The sequence below is a fragment of the Anomalospiza imberbis genome, chromosome 11 (assembly GCF_031753505.1).
Source record: "Anomalospiza imberbis isolate Cuckoo-Finch-1a 21T00152 chromosome 11, ASM3175350v1, whole genome shotgun sequence".
NCBI lineage: Eukaryota > Metazoa > Chordata > Aves > Passeriformes > Viduidae > Anomalospiza > Anomalospiza imberbis.
The window spans coordinates 10,940,817-10,965,318 of NC_089691.1; the positions used below are offsets into that span (position 1 = coordinate 10,940,817).

Consider the following 24,502-nt stretch of genomic DNA (forward strand, 5'->3'; position numbering starts at 1 on the left):
CTTTTTCAGTACTGTTGTTGATTCTGCAGAACAGCTTAAGTCTGGCTGGAAGGTTTTTTCCCCGCAGTCAGCATGTATGTCATGTCGAGATGCACCCTGACAGCAGGACCTCAGCAGTGGGCTGATAGCAGCCCTTCCCTGCAGACAGCTCCTGCCTGCCTGCAGCTGAATGGGGGCTGCGTCTTGCTGGTGGCTGCTGCTGTTTTGTTGATGTTGGATTGTCATCGGGTACCTCTAGAGGAGGGAAGCAAGTTGGAGATGGAGAGTTGAAATTAAAATGCACGTTGAACAGTGTAGGTGAGAAGGAGGGTTTGTGTTAAATCTGAACTTAAAACGTTTCTGTGTTTTTTGCTTCTTGGTGGTTTAGGACAGCCTAAGAACTTGCAGACTATCTGAAAGTGGTCACCTTACAGCATTCAAAGATTTGGAGTCCACAGCAAGAGTGGGAGAACTTGCATATCACACCCACAAAATTCTTATTTCTAATAATAATAAAAATAATCCCAAACCCACCAAAACTAGCACAAAACCCTCTTTCCAAACCCTTCATCTATTGGTTCATTTAGATGGCATCTCTAAAGTTGCCTGTTTCCAGTTGAGCTAAAGTCCTCCCAAGTACTAGTGTAAAGCAAGAGGGAGGGCCTTTGGCATGGATTCCTGCTTCATGCCTGGGCTTCCCATAAAAATGTGCCCTTTGAAAGTAGAAGTCCAGTCACTGTTAGCAAGTATGAGTCAGCTGTGCAGGGACTTTGATCTCCAAAGCACCCATCTCCTACTGGAAACCAGGGAATGTTGCTCTCTGACACACCTGTAAGGGCATCTTGTAGATGTTAACATAAGCACCATGACATGAATAAAGCAAATTATGCAGATGACTATGCTTTCTTCAAGAAAGATTACATTAAAGCTGTCTGCAGTGATGCTGTAAATAGTTGGTTCAGCCCTGCTAAATGATCTTGGCAGATGAGATCCAGCAACTCGCTTCCTCCAAGCCACAGGAAGGCAGGGACCAGTGGCTGTCTCCTGCATGGAGAGGGCTCCTTTAATCTGCGGAAACGTGGCTGGTGCTATGGAGTAAACATACTCTCGAAGCTGAAGGCAGGCAATTTGTTCCTGTCCACCTAACTCATTGAAGCTGAAAGCCAAATGCAGCTGGGGGTGGTGCAGATGAATTGTCAAGGGCCAGGCTGTTTGGTTCAGAAGCACTGATACAAGTGTGCGTCTCTGTTGTAAATTTACTATGAGCTCCAGTGGAACAATTGAGAAACATGACTTTAAAGGCTCTGTAAAGCATTGACTGTGTGAGTAATAGGTATGCCTAAAAGTAATTTTTGTTGTAGGACAGCAGTGGTGGAAATCTGCTGTTTATGTAATCTGTTTTCCAGGTTGAGATGGCCAGAAAGTGTCTTGAAGCAGACCAGGGAATAGAGGGAATTCATTGGCAAGCCAGCTGAGCTGGGGTACAAGCAGGGCCTGCAGTAAAGATTGTTGGTGCTTAAGTGTCATTGGAATATATTATTTTTTCCACTATCCCTACACCTTGGCAGTATTACACTTAGAGCGTGCACTCAGAGCTGGTGGTGGATGCTTGCAAATTTGGTTGTACAAAGTGTTCTCAAGTCCAGCTCTGTGCTCCCTGAATGGACCTGAATGGATGCATGTCTTCCTGGTTGTCACATTCATCTTAAAGCCCAAGATGCACTGAATATTTTTAGCCAATTAATGAAAAAAGCACTAAAGAAGCTCTTCTGGTGAGGCTGAGTGCCCAGGTGGAGCTGAGCTTTACAGCAGTGCGTGGAAGCTAAGCGTGCTTTGAGCTGGACTTTGGTCTTCTCTTGAATGTGGAGGGTTCTTTTATACAGTCATAGAGATTGTGAGCCAGTGCTGGGAGTGGGGTGCCTGTGAGAAGGGTATGTGGGCAGCTCTGCTGGGTGCTGATAAGGTCTCCTGTCCTGCCCAGGAGATCTCCCTGCCTACTTCCCACCCCAAATGAAAGCAGTCAAACCCTCCTCCTTAGCTTGGAAAAAATGACATCATGAGATCCCTATGCCTGTCAGGAAGCTGGGAGGCTGTGAGAGCTTGCTAACTTGCTAACAAAGTGCAGTCGTGGCAATGGCACCAACCCCAGAGAGGAAGAGCTGTCCTGTTCCTGTGATGACCTTTTCCTGTCATCAGGGCAGCAGCCCTGTGCCCAGCCTTTCTGGATGAGGCTGGTGAGATGTGATATTCTTGGTCTTGCTGTGAAGCCTGTACAGGCTGTGATCAAGGACCACAGCCCAGCTGTGCCTTTGGAAAGGGCAGTGGGGTGCTGGGGGAAGCTCTGAAGACACAGCTGGTTGCTGCAGTAACCACAGTGCAACCACAGACATTATTTATGTGCTAGAAATATAAAATGAGCCATTCCTTATCTCAAGTAATGTGTGTGTAGCATTGTACTCAAGGTGGTTCTGTCCTGCTGGCATTCCTCCCTGGAAATGCTGGATAGTTTTCTGAAATGAGCTTGCTTGTAGCATACTAAATCATCGCTGTGTCCCTCTAGTAAAAATGCCGATGTCGATATAAATCTGAAACTGAAGCTTAGAGGCATTTCTGGAGCAGAGATGGGCTGGCCATTGGTGTGCTCCAGCACCACAGTGTGACCTGGTAATTGTGCCATGGAGTGGGATGAAGGAGCTGCTGGCACGGGGGAGGGAAGGCACTGACCTGTTTGTAGCTCAGCTGGAAAGAGGACAGAAACGGGTAACAGTAGGGCTTGTTTAGTTGTTGCTAGGAGACCCACTGTTTATGTGATGTAAACTTTTACCTTGGAACCTGTAATTAAAACCCAGTAGGGCTTAATCACCCCATAGCTATCTATTGTGTATCTTGGACTTGATGTGTAATCAGCAGCAAGCAGTCAAGTGGCAGACGCATATCATAATCCTGTAATATTAGTCAAAAGTGATGTTAAAAAATCCCATACAAATAAATCTGAGTAGAAACCAGACACTAACTACCCAGAAAGTCCAAAAGCCTTTCAAGGTCTTAAGTTACAGCATTATCTGTTTAGGACATACTGCTCTATTGTGAAACCATGTAAATATTAACCACTTTGCCTGAGCATTGGGTTAAAGGGTGATTACTATTCTTGGTCACTATTCTGTATAAACACTTGTTTTGAAAGTTAGTAGATCTTTTTGCGTTGATAAGATGGTGCTGGATTGCTGCTGTGGTCTCCACAGCTGAAGAGGAGCAGCTAAGGCATGCCCAGTGGGTGTTGGGCACAAGGAGGGTCACCTTGGAGGACTTTGCCTGTTAACACTCTGGATGTGAACTGGAGAATGCAATCCTGTTACAGAACACTTTTACTTTGCTAGCTAGGACTCTGTAAGATTTTTGTACAATAATTCTGGTGGCATGAAAGGGAGTTTATGCAGCTGTAATTGTCTTTACTCCAGAATATGCTGCAGGAGCTGGAGAGTAGGCAGAAGTTTCCAGGTCACTTGTAACTTCTGTTGACTGAAGAGGGATTTCTGTAACAGTTTGCACTTGAAATGGAGGAAAGAACCAAAAAATGCTGTGCTGTAACATTCTGCTGGGAATAAGAGGAATTGTCAGGCTGAGAGCATCCTGAAACAGAAGAGCTCTGATTTGGGTGAGCTTGAAAAAACTGGAGCTGTTAGCAGTGTAATACAACCTGAGTAACTACAAGCTCAAAGGGAGGGAGGTGTGAGAAACGAAGCCCACACCTCAGCATTTCAAGAGTTTAGTAAGGGACAAATCAATAAAGCAGAAGTAACAGATTGTAACAGAGAGCATTCAATCTGTGACTCATTAAAGCTAAAGTAACTTGCGCATGAATTCGCGGAACTGTAGTGGTCATTTCACAAGGCCAAACTGATGCATGAAAGGCATCCTGCCCCTGCAGACCTTGCTTATGAAAATCTGATTTTGATACCCAGCAGCCTTAAACTTAGCTCCATAGTATATCTTAAAGCAGAACAGCAGCATGGCCACTCTGGTGATAAATTTTACTTAAGCTGGAGCATGATATGGAAAAGCCAAAGCTGGCTCTTCTTTTCTGTAGCTCTGAATTTGTAGTGTGAAGGGGTGATGTCTTGTGTGATGGTGCAAAGGATTGTCTATGGACTTCCACTGCCCACTTTGCTGATTGTACACAGGTCTTGATATATCCAGACCAATCCCAAACTTTGTATTTGCTTGTCTTCACTACATAGCAGCATTTTATTTTATTCCCTACCATTTTAAAGGCAAATTACTGATGTGTGTGGGAGACATGTTTCTGTATATAAATGCTGTTTCCTAAATGATGCTTTTATCTATGCCCTGGAGTGTATCATGCCTATTGGGATACTGGTTTTGTGACCTCCATCACATGCTGTTTGGCCTTTTTCATAAGATACAAATGCCATTATGAAATATGAGGTGGTACTTATCCAAATCAAAAAACTAGAGATCTTAAACTGCCACTTCTCCTAAGCTAAGATCATAAAGCTGAAGGGCAAGTGACAACTGGAGAGCACTGAGTCCTTTGACTCTTCTTTTTGTCCTGTCTAATGCTTCCTGTGAGGAATGGTGTCTCTACTTGAACAAATGCCTGCAAGTGGCCTGGGTCAGTTTCCTTGTCCTTGATTACCTGCATGAGTGCAGGCACACTGTTTTAAAAACACACCTCTTTTCTTTAGAATGGCAGGTAATGAGTTGTATGTATTTGTCTTCCAGATAGTAAAGCAATAGTTGATGGAAACCTGAAACTGATCCTTGGCCTGATATGGACCCTTATCCTTCACTACTCCATTTCTATGCCAGTGTGGGAGGATGAAGGTGATGATGATGCAAAGAAGCAGACCCCTAAGCAGAGGCTGCTGGGCTGGATCCAGAACAAAATTCCTTACTTGCCAATCACAAACTTCAATCAGAACTGGCAGGATGGCAAAGCACTGGGTGCTCTTGTTGACAGCTGTGCTCCAGGTAAGTCCTTTGTTCTGATGACCAATGTTTTCCTTGCTTGTTATCCTTGTGGTTGCTCTTCCTATGTGAGGAGATTTTCACTGCTGAGCTTGAGACGGGAATGAGGCTTTCAAGAAAACCAAAAGAGTCCAAAGAGACCAGCTGCAGGAAGCAGCAAGTTTTAAACTTCTTGGCCAAGAGAAATTCTGGCCTGTAGCAGAATGTGTGATTGCATTATGGGAGGTGCCATAAAGCTTTGTATTGGGTGCAAGGGACAAAGGCACAAATGCTGGCTCCTAAATGGAAGAAAGGATTGTTCCCACGGCAAGTGCCAACAACCTTTCAACTTCAGGGTGCAGTGGGAGACTTCATGTGTTCTCCTGAACTAGGATTGCAGAGGCAGCACAGAGTAGTCAGAACTGCATGGTGACTGAAACTTCAGTGTGTTTAGTAAGCTGAGACTGAGCTGCTTAAGGCAAATAATTTGATGTAGTGTGAAAAAGGCAAAATTTCATCACTTTCTTATAAAACAGCCTTGGTAGTGGGATTGCTGGTGCTCATCTAATGCAATCTAGGCTGCTGTGGCAAGCAGCTGAAATTTTCTTTACCAAATATGCTGCAAGAGAACCAGTGAAACATAAAGGATGGTAGATGTATTTGTGCTAAATTTAGAGTGGTATCTTGCACAAGCTACCCAGAGAGATGGTAGATGTCCCATCCTGGGAAACATTCAAGGTCAGGTTGCACAGAGCTCTGTTGAAGATGTCACTGCTCATTGTAGGAGTGGGTCGGTCTAGATGACCTTTAAAGATTCCTTCCAGCCTAAACCATTCTATAACTCTACACTGATTGTGCCTTAGATTTGTTTCAGTAAGCAGCATGTGTTTGTCTTGTTTCAGTTACTTGTGCAAAGCTCTGAATGTCTTTTTGCGAAGCAGTGTAAGGCAAGGGGATGTGGAGTTTATACTTGGCTTCTTCAGCTAGGGGAGCACCTTGGCAGATAACACACAATAACTGAAATGTGCTTGCAGGTTTGTGCCCTGACTGGGAGACCTGGGACCCAAAGAAGCCCGTGGACAACGCCCGGGAAGCCATGCAGCAGGCGGATGACTGGCTGGGTGTGCCACAGGTAAGGCCACCAACACATGGGCTGCCTGTGGGGAGCACAGTGGCCAGCTTTGGTCTTGTGTGTAGCTGGAGTTTAAATTGAGGAAAGCAGGTGAAGCTGCTTGGAAACTTTCAAAAGTTACTCTTAACTCATGTAGAGTTGCCTGAGAAAGGGTGCATTGTTATGAAACACACTATTACGTTTCAGAGCTCTGGTTGTATTTGTGTAGGTGTCTCTGGTGAAGACAGCTGCTGTTGCAGCAGGTAAAGCAGGAGGAAAGGACCTATATGGTGGTGCCTGACATGTTAATCCATGGCGTGAGTTTGTTTTGCTGCATTGAATTCCACAGAAGAAAAATTTACTGGCTTAGGAAATCACCTGTGATGATAACGTTCAAACAGAGAGCGATGTATTTATGAACTGGATTCTTTTCATGCTGATGAACTTGGACAGAGCTCCAGAAGTCTCTGAAGCAGCTTGTATTGTGGAAGCAGGAGGAGAGACTGGTCACAAGTTTTACTTTGCAAACCTTGCAGTTCAGAGCTTGTAAGCATGCAGGATTATGAATTACTAACTTTTTCAGTATCAATTATCCCCATGTCACTTTTCAAGGGGAACTGCTGTTGTCCTGCCTTGGTACCATTAAGCTTGTTGCAGTCTCCTGAGAGCCCCTAGTAATCAAGGCACAAAAAGCCCCCAAACCACACTGGGACAATAATGAGCTTCTTGATTTTCTTATCAAAGGGAAAATAAGTGTAAGAAATCCCATTAGCATGTGGGAGTTTTGAAATCTAAGTCTGTGTCATAGTTCTGTTTCTGTGTTGACCTGCGGTAACTAAGCACTGGTACAATATGCTTAATTGCACTGTCTTTCAGGTTATTACCCCTGAAGAAATTATCCACCCTGATGTGGATGAGCACTCTGTGATGACTTACCTGTCCCAGTTCCCCAAAGCCAAGCTGAAACCAGGTGCTCCTTTAAAACCCAAACTGAATCCAAAGAAAGCAAGGGCTTATGGCAGAGGTAAGGACTTGGTGAGCTGAAGCTGCATGGAGCAGTAACTCTTCAGAAAGCTGGGTGGGGTTTTCTGCTTATGTTGAACTTCAGACCTACTGTAACTAACTGACTTCAAAGTTTCACTTGTATACTCTTGGTGTGGTGCCTGGTTTCAGAAATACATGGATATAGTCCAGAAGGCACTCCTAGTTCTAACATGTAAATTTCCCAGTCTGAACCTGTTCTGCAAGCTGCCAGCCTCCCATCCACAGCTGGAAGAAGTAGCATGATATGGCGCTAAAACAACCTTGGCGTGGAATACAGAACAGTAGTGTTGCTGCTGATGGGTGATGATCTAGCAGTGAATGCTTCTTGTGATAAAGCACTCCTTAAAAGAAGAAAAACCTCATCACCTCACTGTCTCTCTGGCAGGCTCTCTGTAGAGACAGTTTTCCATTTCCCACGCTTGATGTATGTTAGAGTGGGGTAATTCTAAATTACTTACTTGAGTTAATTGATAGTGTTGAATACTTTGCACATGTACAAAGATGGGTTGGTAGCCCTTGAGACTTTAAATAGTGCTGAGTCTTGTTAGAAAGGCTGTATTTCCTGATTGGAAGAACTGAAGGCTGAATTTGCTGATTGTCCATAGATGCTTATGCAGCTGTAGATCTATGTAGGCATTCTTATTTTTAACTGACCTTTTAAATTGATCATTTCATGTAACTATTGATGAGGTTCTATTCTAGATTGGTTTACAGTCGCAACTGAATAAGTAACAGATTTTTACCTTTAATATGGTTGGCATGTTGGAAGACATCTCTTCAGCATTACACTTGGCTCTCCATTCCACCTTTTTTTTTTTGTCTGTGGGCTGCTGTTTGTCCTTCAAGATTTTTAGAATGAGTGTGTTTCAGAATTGGGTGTACAAGAGTGATATGGAAAGAAACAAAACTTTCCTTTTTTTTTTCTCTGGTTTTCTTACTTGCCTGGGGTTTTTTAAACTTGATTTTCCATTGAAACTTAACTAGTGGAATAAAGGGACATGGACTTTATTTATACACTTCAGAGCAGTTCCTACAGTCAGAGTGGGTTTAGCACCTATCCAACGTGGGGTTTATGTCCTTTGTTGGTGCCTTCCACAGCAAACCACAATACACAGACACATTTTTCAGGCCCCAAATGTGTAAACCGCTGATCAGCCTGCCTCAATCTGTCAAGTCTGGCTTTAGTCACGTTTTTAGTCATTCAAAAATGGGAATTACTTTGTTGTCTGCTTTCATGTGTCTCTGAAACCTTTGTAATGAAAATTACTTTAGACTGAGTGGCTCTTATTGAAAGATGGATGTTTTCATTAAGTTAATTGCCAAAACAGAGTCACTAAATGTACTAATTGATAATTCCGACTGCAAAGATAGGTCAGAACTGGAAGGTGACTCCAGCAGCAAGGGGCTCAATCCTTGACTGAGCAGGGTCTTTCGGACAGGTGAGAAACAGGTTTTCATGCTTCCAGAAAAAGATGACTGTCAAGTGCTAAGTTGGTCAGTCTTAGCTCTTTTTATTGCCCTTTTTCATGTAAGCTCTTCATAACCTCCCAACAAGAGTCTTAGCTGTAGGACACCACCCTGAGCACTGTGAGGGTTTGTGCTGAGGACAGCCGTGTGTAGAGCTGGTGTGAAATGAGCCTGCAGAGGGGATGTACAGAGTTGTGTAGGTCATCAGTGGTGGACTAGGAGTTCTCATTTAACCATCCAAAGCCGGCCACTGATAAGATAGTAAAATTTAGAAGACGAAGTGTAGGCTAAGAAAGTGTTGTGTAACTAATGGTGTCCTGGCTGAAATTGTCTTCAGAGGAGGATAATCAATCTTTCTTATGCTTGCAGAAGGTGTGATATTTAACTTGAATACCATACCCTAATGCTTGTGGGATGGACTGGAGAGACACAGAGCAAATTTGTAGCAGTTTCAGCTAGATGATAATCTAGGGCTTAGTTTGAAATAATGAATATGTCAATTGTTAACACCTTATCAGAATGCTCAGATTTCCTAGCAAAAACATGGTCTTCCTTGCATTACTCTCCAGTTACTGTTTTCTGAAGATAAACAAGTTCAGGAATTCTGTTGTTCACAACCACTTCCTTTATAATCTGTCAGACGTTGCACTTTCCACTAATTGTGCTATGGAGCAGCAGTGCCCACGGTTTTATGAATCAGCCAAGGGAGTAATTGCCTTGGACGGAAGGGTATGGATGTGTTTGGGCTAGTCTGGAATCAGCAACTTTGGGAAGTTCTTCCACCCACTCAGTCTGACACCACCATGACAGATGTCATGACCTGGGACTGTGTACAGAGAAATGATGAAACCCTGCTGGTAAATGCGTGCTGTAGCAGGCCCTGTGCTGTAGAATAAGGAAACTGATTAAAAGTTAAGTGGAGACTACACTGAGTAGCAAGGTTTTTACTGTTTTAAGAGGTTCCTGCATGCCATTTGTACAGTGTACACTCTGGCCAGGTAGTCTGAGCAGATTTCAAAGAATCTGAGCAGTATCTGTACTGCTGGATTTTGAAAATGGAGTAAGATGGGGCAGTACAGATAAACATTGTCTGGCTTAAAGTAAGTATTTTACTCGTGGCTCTAGAGTAATGCTTTCACCTAAATGCTTCCCAAAATGTCTCTCCTGCCTCTCTAGTCACCCGTCCTGTGGTGCAACACACTTAAACATTTAACTGTGTGAAGCAGAAAGGCTCCTAAAGAGCAGCTAATACACATATCCTGCTTGCTGTCAGCATCAGCCCTGTACTTGCCAGCAGCGGGAGTGACCCTCAGTACCTGTCAGGGTAACTGATTTTCACCTAAATCCAGATAGCAGCTGGGTTCCTGACTTGGTCAGAGATTGTAAGATGAGTTGAGTGCCAATGATTCAACCAATTTTTAAAAATACTTGTATTGTAAGAAAAGGCCTTATTGTGAGCATCATGCTGTGGGCAGAGGATAAAGACATGATGTGCAGAAGTCTGGGGAAACTGATTCTGATAGCTTGCAAGGGAGAATGGGTTGAACAGCCTTTGGGTAGCCTCCAAACTGTCTTCTGGGTTTTGTGGCAGCAGCTAATGAGCTAATGTGCTGTTCTGTATCTGTCTCATAGGGATTGAGCCTCATGGGAACATGGTGAAGCAGCCTGCCATCTTCACAGTGGACACCATCAGTGCTGGGCAGGGTGACCTGATGGTCTTCATAGAAGATCCAGAAGGAAACAGAGAGGAGGTATGTACGTTAAGTGTCTCGTATGGAAAAGTCAAATTGGTCTGAACACTGTAGTTTTTGCGGTAACCTTCATCTTTCACAAGTGAGTTCTGAAAAGAAATTGCAAAATACCATTTATCTAAAGTGCAAGAAGCCTCAAGCTTTTCTTCATGATTGCCTTGAAAAACAGTCAACTGCCTGCAACTAAGCAACACAGCTCCAGTGTCCAGTAGTTGCAGAGCTTTAGCTTGATTGGCCAAGTACACTCTGACCTGCTTTTAGATAACATACATCAGTAAATCACTGTCTGCATTTACTCATTCTGCAAGAATGGCTAAAGCAACTATTTAGATGCCATGAATCATTTTGAGTTAAAATGCTGGTTTTAATGTTTATAGAAACTTCTCATCCAAGTGTTCCACTTGATCATGTTACAGCATTCCAGAAAAATACAGCTGTACATTGGACTTACTGTCTCCTCATTTTTGGCCTGCCTCAATAGAGCAATTAACAGCAAAGGAAAGGGCTGGGTTGGGGAGAAGGTAGCTTGCTTCTTCTCTTGTAAAGACAAAACCAATGGGATTTTTTCCGTGTGAGAATAGGAGGATAGCAAGGATCCCTGCTCTCACAGCAACAAGTGTCTAACATTGCTGGCTCTGGAAATAGATTGCAGTATCAGTAAAGAGTTCTGCTGGCGTGCGTAGGCACAGCTTGACGATGGATGTGTTTTCTCTCCTAGGCAAAGATAACACCATCCAGTGACAAAAACAAGACCTACTCAGTACAGTATGTTCCAAGGGTTACTGGACCTCACAAGGTGGGTTTTGTGTCAAAAAACAGTATTTTCTTGCTAGACACACTGCTCTTCTGGTTGTTAACATGAGCCCCTCAGGATTCCCTGTTCACTGACGGGTAAGAGCCGCCTCAGGCATCCTGAAGAAAAGTTAAATTGATGTGGCCTTAGTTCTCCATCTGGCTTTTGGGCTGCTCCCTTTGCAAGGGGGAAAGAGGTGTGTGTTGGGAGAAAGTGTATTTGTGTTTGGGTATCAAGTGCTACAGCTGGGCCACTTTGTGCAACTCACACAGCCAGTTTTGTGGGTTGTCACAAGAGATGAAGATGAAAACAACAGGCTGTTTCTATATCCCTTTGCTGATGGTACTGTACAGTGTAGGGATTTTGCAGAGAAGGACTCCCTCCCTTTGTGCCTGGATGCCCATAGACACAGGTTTATGATGGGTGATCCTGTTGCTTTGACACTTCCTAGGGTGGCTGGTCCTTACAGCCAGCCTGAAAAGATAAAGTGCAAGTTCTGCTGCCACTTTATTGCTGAATGGAGATCCACCTTGTATTGGCATATCCTGATTCAAGCTTCCATGCTGGTGTGTCTGATTCTGTAACCAAGAGAATTTTAAGAATTGTTAAATTCAGCAGTTAGCATGGATGTGGTGAGGGTTGTGGGATGGATGGTCCCTCACCTCTGAGGGAAAGAGTCTTTGTGTTACAAATGCAGGTGCTTGACCCCACGCTTGGCTTTATGGTAGTGATCTGAGCTCTGCCTCTGCCTGATGGGTCCAAGCTGATGCTGTCTGTCCCTAGGTTTCAGTCCTGTTTGCTGGGCAGCACATCTCGAAGAGTCCATTTGAAGTGAATGTTGACAAAGCCCAGGGAGATGCAAGCAAAGTGACAGCAAAGGGACCAGGACTGGAGGCAGCAGGGAACATTGCCAATAAACCTACCTACTTTGACCTCTACACAGCAGGTAAGCAGGATGAGCGATGATGGAAATCCTGCAGTTTCCTCAAATGTGATAACCTAAGGCCTTGGAAAAATAGCTGTAAAGTGGATGAGGATTTGTAGCCCCATCCAGCTCATAGGTGAAATAATAGCTGGGCTGCTCAGAAGGCTTCACCTATGTATGAAATATTTGAAGTGCAGAGCTGAGCTGGGGCAAGAGGGTGCTCAGCCTGACCCAGAAATTTGCCATGAATTTGCTGGATGGCAGTAGTCCAGTTCCTGGCTAGTTTCTTTCCCCAACTCATTTTAAACAGGACTGTGACATGTTGAACATGAGTGTGAAGGATAAACTGTGGACCAATGTAAATGTGTAGTGTGTTCTATATTTAGCTCTACAGAAAGGACCTGCTGCAGTGCTACTTTGAGTTCATACTTCAATGATGAACTGGTTTCAACCTCTATTGTAATTATTAGGGGGTTACTATCTTCATTAGGGCATCTCCATCACATTATTTGTTACCTACTATTAGGCCAATGCTTTAGCCTAAAGGAATGAGTCAATAAGCTGCTACAAATGTTAATTCATTTAGAACAATGTGAAACTACTTAGGATAGTTACTTGTAGCATTTAAACACCAAAATATGCTGAGTAGCATATTTGAAATTGCCTTTTGCCTGAGGGAGCTTAGGAATAAAATTAAATGTGGCTATAGTGAGGCAAGTATTCTGTTCAGCCTCTAATTGGGAGAAGGAGTGGTCTGAATCATGTAAAGACATGTCTGGCCTCTGAAACTGTATAGAAAACTGTTTTTGTTGTATGATGAGTTGAATAAGATGTGAGAGGAGCAGGTGTCTGAACAAAAGTGAATACATATAGTCCAGCAGAGAGGATCCTTGTCAGACCAGCATTCATTTGTCCAATCTCTTAATCTAAACCACTTCAAAGCTTGAGAGATTGAACTGACTGGTAAAAGTGTGGGCTGATCTGCGATAGAGGTGCTACAGGGTGGTATCCATAGGGTAACCAGGCTGTATGTATATTCAGTACTGTGTTGTGAAACCCTGTGGCTGGAGCAGCAGAGCCCTGTCAGTTTGACTTCATGGAATGCCACCATGCTGTCTTGCCCACTCCCTGCTCAAATGTTTCCTGTCGGCAAGAGCTGAATGCAGAGGCTGTGCCTAGAATTGGCAGCAGAGGATGGCTGGCTGAGCCCAGACAACTGTGGTAGTCTGAAACAGGGTGCCTGATGCTGGTGGGGAAGCCAAGGCTCAGCTGGGCTTGTTTCCTTTGCAGGTGCTGGTGTGGGTGACGTGATTGTGGAAGTGGAGGATCCTCAGGGAAGAAGCCTTGCTGAAGTTGTGGTGGAAGACAAAGGCAACCAGGTCTACCGTTGCACCTATAAACCTGTTCAAGCTGGTCCTCACATTGTCAAAGTGACTTTTGCTGGGGAGGCAATTCCCAAAACTCCTTGCACTGTTCTCGTTGGAGAGGGTATGTTTTTAAAAAATGCATATAAATGTAGATGGGCACTTTTCTCCTTGGATGTGATCACAGAATAGGCTTGGATCATTCCTTTTATAATCCCTGTACCTTTCAACATCTTGGTCCTGTTTCAGTGGGTCGCCTGAGTACTCTTAGGGTAAACCAGTGCTCTCTAACAGTAATATGGCTTTTGTTGCTAGTTTCCTTTCTGCCTAGACTTACAAATGTTAAGCTGCCCTTTGAATTTTTTTGAGTAATTTATGCAGCTATGCAGTGTCTTGCTGTTTTCCACCCTTGTTCCTCAAATGACTATATTTACTGTTTTCCTCCTTAACGGACACCTAATTTGCTTTCTGTTCCATCCTTACGTGCTCCTATGCTTTTAGATCTCTGCTCATCTCTCCTGAGCTACCCTCCATTTGTGGAATTTTGGACTTCACTGCTAATGGCTTCATAGTTGGTAAGAGGTGTGCAGGATGCTCCATCATGTTTGCTCTTTGTAAGCTTCTAGCCTGCAGCTTGTCCCAGCCAAAAAGATTTTTGGTTTTGTTGGGGCTGGGGAGGAAAGTTGCAAACAAACTGAAGCTTTGTGTGACCCAGTCAGTGAAACTGGCTTAACCACAAGCTGCCTGAGGCAGCTGTGTAAGTGCTCTGCAAGCTGTGTCCACTCCACGTCAGCCATGCTCCTGTGTGTTCCCACTGAGCTTTCAGAGCTGGCAGATGGCACACAGTCCCCACTCACACCATCCGGAGTAGGACACGGGGAGATGTTGGCTGCTGCAGGGGTGAGGGGAAAACCTGTAAGCTGTTGTATAATGAGTGAAAACCTAACAAGCTGCTTGGCAGACTTATGCTCCTGCTGTAAGCACGGCATGCTTGGGGGAAAATGCGCGTTCGGTTTACAGTGCTGGGAAGCTGTGGTTGTTTGTAAGTCTCTTCAAACCTCTCAGGTCTTTGGCGCTGCAAACCTCATGACAGCTGGGATTGTGTAATGAAAACTATTCCTAAGTGCACAAAATTTCTGTAGCCACTCTGCAGGCCCAGAAAAGTGCTTGGAGTAAAGAGGTCAAGATAAGCCTAAGCCATGTGTAACCCTCCTGCCCCACCCTGCTTCAGTCTGCAGAGGCTTGGTGACTTTGCTTCTGTGAAAGTGTGAACTGTGACAATCGGACGGGGGGGTTTGACATGACATCTTGTAACGAAGCACCGGCAAAACTCAGCTTTGCTAATAGCAGTTATCCCAGTCATATGCTTCCGAAAGACCAGAAGAATAATACTGTTCACTGGGACTTATCTGCAAAAGGGACCCTTCACCCTACACTGCAGTGGGCCTCAATGCGAAAGGCGTCAGGAAGGTTGTGTCTGTGGCAAATATCTCTATGTGATAGCTGTGTAAAAGTCTTGTACTGATAACTGGCATTGAATTGGAAAGCAGAAGGGCTTCAGTGTTTGCAATCATTCTAAAAAATGGTCTTGGAGGGGGTCAGTGTTGACTGGTGGCACTGACTACTGTTGCCTAAAAGCCAGGGGGCATAGACAGCAGCCAGGCAGACTCACGTCAGTCTGTCTTAATGCTATCACCTTGTGCTGAAAGCTAAGCTGTGGTTGCCCTAGTCAACCTTAAACTGAAGGTTGTCCCAGCTGGCCAGGCTACCTGTATGTTGAGATCAGAGACAGTAGTAATGCCTGAAGTTGCCTTGCAGCCTGCAACCCCAACGCGTGTCGCGCCACTGGTCGAGGTCTGCAGCCCAAGGGCGTCCGTATCAGGGAGACGGCCGACTTCAAGGTTGATACAAGAGCAGCAGGGAGCGGAGATCTTGGAGTGACTATCAAGGGACCAAGTGAGTGCTGGGGTGAATCTGTGCTGTGCATGTGTTTTGGAGAAGGTGGGGAGCAGAGCCTGGGAAAAGGAAGAGCAGGAAGGAGATGGAACTGATGGGATCTGTATAAAAAGCCAGATTTCAGAATGGTTTTTCGGTACTTTGTGTCTATTGGGGAGGTTTTGATCTGCAGGGCTGGATAAGATTATATCTGGTTTTAGTTCTTTCCATTTTAATGCATCAGTTAGCAAAACAGAAAATCCGTGCATCTGCCTGCCGTGGCCTCCAAGCTTTATGGGTACACATTGCATCTTCATCCAGTCTGAGGAAGCAAGTCAAACGCCAGGGTCTCTGGCATGATGGAAATCCTGCTCTCATAAAGCTGGGAATGACTCAGAGCAGTATTCCTGGTGGCACTAGCTGCTTGGGCACATAAACAGAGGAGCAAAGGAACCCATGGGCTGACAGAGACCATCTCTGAGGATCCATCCCCAGATTCCTTGGTCCTGAGCCCTGGATGTGGCCCTCTGCCTGGGAGGATGGGAGCACAGGGGCCGCTGGCTCATGCGGCCGCCAGCAGCAGTCCCTGTGTGGTACTCTGAGCCCGCCACCTCCCCCCGCCTGGGGCGGCATTCAAAGGTGCATTGTATTGCCTTCACCTCCTCCACACACACAGAGCCCTGACTGTGTGGCTTCATGAGGCTGGGGGGAAAAAAAGCAACAGACATATCAACGTAAATTTTAGCGTATTAAGCTTTTCTTCCTAAATTCTTCATCTTGAAGAAAATGAAAAGTAGGCATTCCCTGCATACTTGTGGTTAGAGAGTCTGACAAATGTTAAGCTTTTTTGTTTTAACATATGACATGCATCATACTGCAGACTAAGAAAATAAAACACAAGGGAACTTATTAAGTCTGGTAACTTAAAATACTTTCTGCTGTATTTCTTCTGGAAGTGTTTGCTGTCTTTGTCCTAGAGGGCAGCTATAACTAACTTCCCTTATAACCTGACCTTTTTTTTTTCTGGTGGAAGAAATTTATTCTTGCAAGCTAAAATAAATACTAGAAAACATGAACTTGTCTGAGTAATTGAAACAGGATGGAAACTGTTAAGTTCAATGCTGAATTGATCTTTCAACAGAGGGCTTGGAGGAGTTGGTGAAACAAAAAGGCTTTATGGATGGTATATATGCATTTGAATATTATCCAGCCACACCAGGGAAGTACGTTGTCACAATTACATGGGGTGGGCAAAACATCCCAAAAAGGTGAGTCAAAAGTAGCTTTTTGGGCATTTTTGTGTCCTTCAGTGGGTTGTGTTGGTGGGCTTTTAAAGCAACACTGATTTGAAGAAACACTGGGAAGACAAGTTAGTGGCAGATTGTCGCTGTAATATCTTATTTTTAACAGCCTGTTTTCAGGCTGCAGCGGCTTGACAAAGCTCTGAAGGGTGATTTGCGTCAGTCTTTCTAACACAAAATCATGACTAAAAAACCTAATAAAACATGGTGGATCATGCACCTTGGACTTTGCTGTAAGACTTTGAAGGGATCTATTTCAGTGTCCATAGCTACAGCAAGCAGAGCAAGTATTTGACACTCGGGATTTGTGGTGGAAGATGGTGATGAGTTGGATGACCTCTCTGCCAGAAAGACACTACTGGGCACTGTGCCACCACATGATAGGATCTGTTAATTTGGAAAATTCAATGTAACGCCTCATTAAATTGCTTGGGGGAAAAGAGAGATGCTGTATTTGTCCCCGTTTCTAATACCATGCTTTGTTTTTCTCTGGCAGTCCCTTTGAAGTTCAGGTGGGTCATGAAGCAGGTCCTCAGAAAGTGCGAGCCTGGGGGCCAGGACTGCACGAGGGAGTTGTGGGCAAGTCGGCTGACTTTGTGGTCGAGTCCATTGGCACAGAAGTTGGCTCTCTTGGTATGTTACTTGACTTAGTTTCCCTGAAATATTTGTATCTTGCAATGCTAGCAGTGAACTCATGAGAAACAATAGGTTTCCCAACAGTAAAAACACTTTAAAAAAAAAAAAGTCTCTAAGACGTTGTGGTCTAAACACAAACATCTATCAAAGGCAAGTCCTAGAGACAGAAGTGTGTGATGGAGAGTGTTAATCTGTGGTTTTGTGGGATGAGATCCAGAAGGGTGAATGGATAATCTCCTGTATTGCTGAAGAAGAGTGACTGAGAGATCAGGCATGTTTTTGGCTAGCAAAAAGCTATTTGTGGAAGTGGTGTTAAATTAGCAGCTGCCACAAACCTAACATGAGGAACCTACTTGTTCCTTTTTCAGGCTTTGCAATAGAAGGCCCTTCTCAGGCTAAAATTGAGTGTGATGACAAGAATGATGGCTCATGTGATGTGAAGTATTGGCCCAAAGAGCCTGGTGAATATGCTGTGCACATCATGTGTGATGATGAAGACATAAAAGACAGCCCTTACATGGCCTTCATTCGACCGGCTTCAGGAGACTTCAATGCGGATAAGGTGAGGCACAGGAGTTCACCCATGGCACAGCATGTCTTGGATGTAACTCCAGTAGAGATGTTTCTAAAGGATTCTGGTAGCAGACTCTTAAAGTGCCTCTGCTTAAAGCTCTGAATTTGCCAAGATATTACCCAGCCAGATATTCCCCAGCTTTTTTGAATAATACTGTTGTGGTTTTGATTTAATATAATGAAAACTTGCTGAAGTAGTATTGCATGCTTCATGGGGCTTGTGGAGAGGGCAGGTCTTCATACATAAATCACTTCGTTTTGTTTCTCTTTCTGAGCTGCAAACTAATATTGAGGTGCTCTTTTAGGTGAAGGCTTATGGCCCGGGCTTGGAGAGGACTGGCTGTATAGTGAACAATCCTGCTGAGTTCACAGTTGAAACCAAGGATGCTGGGAAAGCACCTCTCAAGATGTATGCACAGGTAAAAACCCAAAGGCAGCTGTGTGAAACTGCAGCAAAAGGACTTTAATACTGTTTAGAAAAATGCCTTAAGTATTTCTACTCACTTATGTACCACTTAATTCTAGGCATGTGTAATTCACTCAAAGCTCTCTGCTTTGATCTGTGTAATGCAGTCAGGCAACAACTGAAGACAAAGTGACTGCTCTGAAGTATATGAAGTACATGGCTTTGCTTCCTTACTTGGAAGCAAAGCAAGGTGTAATTTCCTTGAGTTGTCATTTGGAAGCACTGAAGTGTCTCTGAGCCTGTGAATTTTCTATGTGTTGTAGGATGGTGTATGAATGAGCAGGTGTTAGATGAGGAAGACTTGCAGGAGTGTAAATTGCATGTTTTTTCAGTACTTCTGAGCTGCAGTTCTGGGGAAAAAAAAACTGACACATTTTGGAACAGTCTTGCACTGTTCAAACTGTGCAAACATTTTTGAATTACCTGAACCTTCTGCTTGTATTATTGCTTTTTAGGATGGAGAAGGAAACCCTATTGATATCCAAATAAAGAGCAAGCCTGATGGTGTGTTTGCCTGCTCCTATGTGCCAGTTAAACCAATCAAACATACAATTTCTGTTGTCTGGGGAGGAGCCAATGTGCCCAATAGCCCATTTAGGGTAAGTACAGAGATGAATTGATACTTAGCTCTAGCCAAATAGGACACTGGTGCTCACAACTACTTGTTAGTACAACTAGGATGATAAAACCCTTCTGTGAACTCCAAGGAGGTGTGCCCTTCTGCTTCATTTTTTTAGAAATCTGTCCACTTGTATGAATTTTCCTGTTTTTACAAGCTCACATGGTGATCTATCAGCCCAGCTGCAGCCTGGGCGATTTGGGGCTATTCATTTGCATCTGTTGTCCTGTAGTTCCTCTCCAAGCAATGCTCTGACTTGGCTGCGATCTCAAGTGTGAGAAAGATGTGTGATTCTGACCCTTGTGAATTTGTGTAGGTTCTTATAGGTCAAGGGAGTCATCCTCAGAAAGTCAAAGTGTTTGGACCTGGCGTGGAGAGAACTGGCCTGAAGGCAAGTGAGCCAACCCACTTCACTGTGGACTGCACGGATGCAGGAGAAGGTAAAAGCAGGCTGGGCTGTTCTGCGGTATTAAATCACAGGTCATGCAAGGAGGGGATAATGTACTGTTCCATTCTGGTTTTCCTTATTTAGTGGAAAAACCTTGGGAGGCAGAACATTGCAGTGAATTGTGATCTGATCTGTTACATTAGTTAACCTGGTGACTCAGCTAGAAATGGGAATGGTCTGGCTGTTTGGCTGGCAGTGTCTGTGCTGTCCAGTAGCAAATCCTCCACTTGCTTTTCCTAGGTGATGTCAGTGTTGGAATCAAATGTGATGCTCGTGTGGTCAGCAGTGAGGAAGAGGACATAGATTTTGACATCATCCACAATGCTAATGATACATTCACAGTGAAGTACTCACCACCTGCTGCTGGGCGCTACACTATTAAAGTACTTTTTGCAGGAGAGGTTTGTAATCTTCTTTTTGCAGCCTGATGTTTTGAGAATCTGTTTATCTGCTCTTTGATCACCATGCATTAGCCAGTTCACAGCTGGCTCTTTCCACATCAGCTCACATGCACTTGGTTTGGTCACTGTTTCTATAACAATGTAAAAAATGGAAACTTCTTTGGTAATATTTGCATGTATGCAAGTGAGAGGAGTTGGCTGGGGACACTGAAGTTTGTGTAATGTGTTGGACTGGTGTAATGAATGTGGTCTCCGTGGTGGAGGCATGGGACAAGGCTGCCTTCAATAGGTAAAATACCTAAGTGACTTTTCAGGAAAAATTGGGGAAAAAAGTTTTCCTTAAAAATAAAAAACAGATAGATTCAGACTTCCAGCTGCTAAGTTTGCCCTATATTTTGAATTACATTAATCAGTAAGGCAATTTTAAGTGAGGTGAAATTTTACTCAAGATGCTGGAATTAGAGCAGAATTATCTTAAAACTATTATCTGTTTAATTTTGGCTAGTGTAGAGTGACCTGGTTATTTTTGGAGTTTCTGTTGTGACCTGGTTATTTTTGGTGTTTCTGTTGCAGGAAATTCCTGCCAGCCCATTCAGAGTTAAGGTGGACCCCTCACACGATGCCAGCAAAGTGAAAGCTGAAGGACCTGGGCTGAACAAAACTGGTGAGAGCTGGGTTCATGTAGTGTGACCAATACTGGATCTTGAGCTGTAGCAGAATGGTCACAGCCTGGCTGAGCATTGCTGGGATGCAGCAGCAGGGTGGGGTGTCAGGCAGTTTCAAACAATGCCTTCCCCTTGGTATTTTGCTTGGCTGGGCTTTATTGATACTGAATGCTTCTTGAGGAGAGTTTCTCTGTGTGAGCTGTGTGTAAATTAGAATCAACATTTTTCTTCAGGTGTGGAAAATGGCAAACCAACACACTTCACTGTGTTCACCAAGGGAGCTGGAAAAGCACCGCTGGATGTGCAGTTCAGCAGCTTGGTGCCAGGAGAGGCAGTGATGGATCTGGATATCATTGACAACTATGACTATTCCCACACTATTAGGTACACGCCCATACAGCAGGTAGGTCTGACTCCTGTAGCAGTACAAGAGTGAACAACTCGTGTTGCTGTAGTGCAACGACCTCCTTCCCTAGTATCTGTGCACAGAGGAAAAAGCAGAAAAAATTTGCCAGGGTATCTTGTTCCCTGGGATCCCTAATACCTGCAGTACAGTGGGAGTTGGAAAGCAGTAGTGGACTTTTTCTGGTGTAGTTATTGATAGCTTGCCACTGTTTTCTGTGGCAAGGAGAGATACTGACACAGTAGCACACAGCTCACATCATCATTCCATACCTTATCAATTGAAGAAGAAAGTTGGCAAACCTTCCCGGACTCCACAATGGAGCTGACTCTTGCCCCAGGTGCTGCAGTCCTGCAGAGCTGAGGTTGTGGTGTGCTGCCTGTCAGCAGGCTGCTGCTGTCAAAGGAGCTGGAGTGCAAACCAGAGCAGAGACAAAAAGATGAGTTTGGGTGATGGTGCACTAGTTTCCAGTAGGCAAGTGATGAAGTTGGTGCCTTTCTAGTAACACCATTAAAAAGCTGAAAGTGGAAGCTCCTACTCACTAGAAATATTCTTCCTTACACTGTACTTGTATGTTTGTAAAGGGCCACTAAACACCAGAATGCACAAATCTCGTATTTCTGAGGATGTAGGTGCTCTGGTGCTGAGATGAAAGTATTTCGCTACTCTTGTTCTCCTGAACAACCAAATGTACTACTCGGTCATCTGCCCCAGCTTCCTTGAGTGGAGCTATGTAAAAGTGAACTGATAAGGAAGACTGCAGTATTATTTAACTGATAATGCTGGTTCATAATTCTTGGAAGCACCATAGAGCTAGCGTTTGTTTTTCGATAAAGCAGTTGCATGATCTCAGGATGTGGCTGGCGTGCCTGTTTGGAGAGGCTTTGGCTTGTTTGGTCAGGGTTGGTACGCAGAAGGGAGCACTCCTCTGTACTCCATGCATTCATGAGCAGTACCAGATTTCTGTGCTTCACCTGAAAATCACTGGTGAAACAAGCCAGGATGCCCAAAGCAGGTTTTCTGTTGAGTCTTCCATCTGCAGAAGTACCATGGGTTATGGAAGCACTGTGAGCTTGCAGGAGATGCTCGTGGATAGCAGTGGCAGGAGAGCAGTGGTTAAGAGATGAAAATAGGCTGCTCAGTAATTAGAGTAGCCTTGTTGTCCCTCCATGCTCTGAGCATATAGGTCTTTCCTGGACCCTGTCCTTCTCAGGTTCCTAAGCAGTAGCTTATGAATGGGACTGTGGACTCCTCAGAGCAGGGGAAGGATGGAGTAGGTAGTTAAATTCCTGAGGGGCAGCGTCAGTTGAAGAGCAGCCTTGGTTTAATGCTGTTTATTTGGTCTTATCTATCTCGTGGTGTTGCTACAGCTACCCGTGTGTGTGTTTTCTAAAAAAAACCAAAAATAATCATGGAAGCTATTCACTAGCTTGCATGAAACATCCATGATTATTTCACTTGGGAGCAGAACCAGCCAAGAGTGAAAAGTAAGCAAACAGTGAATATAGCTAAAATATGGACTGCGGTAGGAGAGAATAAAAGGAACACACATCATGGGTTGGAGCTTGCCATGGCTGTGCAGCATTCCAGCCAAAATACACAAGAGCATTAATCTTTCTGACTTGTAGAGCTTAAACCCCTGGTATTTCAGATGTTGTAATAATATGGCCTCTTTGCAGTCTTAGCTTTGGCCTCTCCATGTGGTGGAAGGGGATACCTGGTCTGGAGCAGTGGGACGTTCATTCAACTGTCGGGTCTGAGCGCCGGGGCGGAGGGAGCCAGCCTGAGCTGAAGGCTTTGCCAGGCAGCTTGAATATACTCTAATTAAGTGTTGGAAACAACTGTCTTTTTTGCTCTTCCTGTATTAAATAAAAACCATTTAGTACTTTGAAGGGCTGCACTGGTGTGAGCTTTAATGTCCATAAACCAGTAAGTTTGGCTGTGGCCAGATAAAATAGATGAGTTGATGTGGTTATGTACTGCTTGGGTGTCGGTGTGTCTGTGTGAAGTGAGGGACTGAGCTAACATGTAAATTCCCCATCTAGGGTCCAATGAAGGTTTTGGTAACTTACGGTGGTGATCCTATCCCTAAAAGCCCTTTCACAGTGGGCGTTGCTGCTCCTCTAGACCTAAGCAAAGTTATAGTCAATGGACTCGAAAACAGTAAGTACCTGTGGGTTGGAAGCCTCTGAAGGGTCTCTGGAGCCTGGGTGATAGCCAACATGTCCTGCTGGAACAGGAGCAGGCAAAACAATCTCCTTTTTAACTTGCTACAGCTGGGGAACAACCAGCTCCAACTTTATAACTTGACCACACTTATTTAGGTGGTCCTCTTGAAGGCTGAATTTCAATTTAGATTTCTTTTTTTTTTTTTTTTTCTTTTTTGCTAAGTTTACATAGTACTGTGGAGAAAACATGTGTTTGGAGTTTGGTCATTTGTGGTGAATAGAGCTGGATGCTTGACCAGGCTGAACACTCACTGATGGAATCTGTTTCCCTGAGGGCTAGATGATTGTTCCAGTGTATCAAACTCTTACAATGCACAGTGTCATTCATACAGTCTTTTTGTTTTCCAAAAGTGGAAGAACTTAAGGCTCTGAAATATTGTTGCTTTCCTGAAACAAGCCTCTGATACTATCAGACCACACCTTACAGGCTTGTTTTCCCCTGTAGCTTTGTAATGTCAATTAACCAAAGCATTTGGTTTAGCTTGTTTTTTTTTTTGTTGTTTTTTTTTTTTTTTTGGCTTGGGAGGGTTTTTTGCCTGCAGAGGAATGCAGACTGGGTAGGGCTCTGCCAGTGATATGTGCATGGGAGATTCTTTGGACTGCTGTCTGATGTTAAGTAAGTAATGTAATACGGGTTTTGTCTTTTTCAGGAGTGGAAGTAGGGAAGGATCAGGAATTTGTAATTGATACCAAAGGAGCTGGTGGGCAAGGTAAACTGGAGGTTAATATTTCCAGTCCTATGAGGAAAGCTGTGCCATGTCTGGTGGAACCAGTTCTGGGTAAGGAGTGCAGCACTGCAAAATATATCCCACGGGAAGAAGGACTCTATGTGGTGGATGTGAGTTATGATGGCAACCCAATCCCAGGGAGCCCCTACACTGTGGAGGCCACATTACCTCCAGACCCTTCCAAGGTAAGTGAGCAGTATAGGGCTGTAACAGCAACTGATGCCTGAAAACTGAATTGTGGGCTACTGCATGAGACTTGCCTTGGTCTGGGCCAAAACATACCCAGGAACATCCTTACTCACAGTGCTTAGTGATTCCTTTTGCAGCCTCCATGACTTGTAGAATTCATTGCTGTAACACTGTATTTGAAAAAAAATAATCAGAAATATGGCAAATATCCTGTTTAGTGTGGCAAATTTAAGTATTGCTCCTAATTTAATAGAAGTCTCTCTGATAAGCATCTCTGATGTATTAAGATGCTGTTTTTCTAAGGAAGTCGATTTCAAGAAAAACATGTACAACCATCAGATATTTTAACATTTCCACCTTTTATTTCCTATGGCTGTATAGAAACAGCTATGGTGAGATTATAAATATCCTTGCCCATAGAAACCTCTTTGGAGGAGAAGTATCAGCTTTAGAGTAAAAATGGGCTGAGTGGCAAAGGAGACAGTGCCTTCTGTGTATTTTTAAGAGC

General features: G+C 44.1%; 1 protein-coding gene across 3 annotated transcripts in view; it reads left to right on the plus strand.

The window, feature by feature from the left end:
- Positions 1–24,502, plus strand: part of FLNB (filamin B) — a 69,793-nt gene that overhangs the window by 19,010 nt on the left and 26,281 nt on the right. For all 3 annotated transcript variants that reach the window (XM_068201899.1, XM_068201898.1, XM_068201897.1), the window contains exons 2-20: positions 4,723–4,971; positions 5,982–6,079; positions 6,935–7,082; positions 10,202–10,320; positions 11,039–11,116; positions 11,897–12,059; positions 13,329–13,526; positions 15,221–15,358; positions 16,479–16,605; positions 17,135–17,271; positions 17,643–17,836; positions 18,153–18,266; positions 18,769–18,912; positions 19,249–19,372; positions 19,621–19,781; positions 20,355–20,445; positions 20,680–20,849; positions 22,895–23,012; positions 23,728–23,990. In XM_068201899.1, coding sequence (XP_068058000.1) covers positions 4,723–4,971; positions 5,982–6,079; positions 6,935–7,082; positions 10,202–10,320; positions 11,039–11,116; positions 11,897–12,059; positions 13,329–13,526; positions 15,221–15,358; positions 16,479–16,605; positions 17,135–17,271; positions 17,643–17,836; positions 18,153–18,266; positions 18,769–18,912; positions 19,249–19,372; positions 19,621–19,781; positions 20,355–20,445; positions 20,680–20,849; positions 22,895–23,012; positions 23,728–23,990 — 2,834 coding nt within the window. The remainder of the gene's footprint in view (positions 1–4,722; positions 4,972–5,981; positions 6,080–6,934; positions 7,083–10,201; positions 10,321–11,038; positions 11,117–11,896; positions 12,060–13,328; positions 13,527–15,220; positions 15,359–16,478; positions 16,606–17,134; positions 17,272–17,642; positions 17,837–18,152; positions 18,267–18,768; positions 18,913–19,248; positions 19,373–19,620; positions 19,782–20,354; positions 20,446–20,679; positions 20,850–22,894; positions 23,013–23,727; positions 23,991–24,502) is intronic.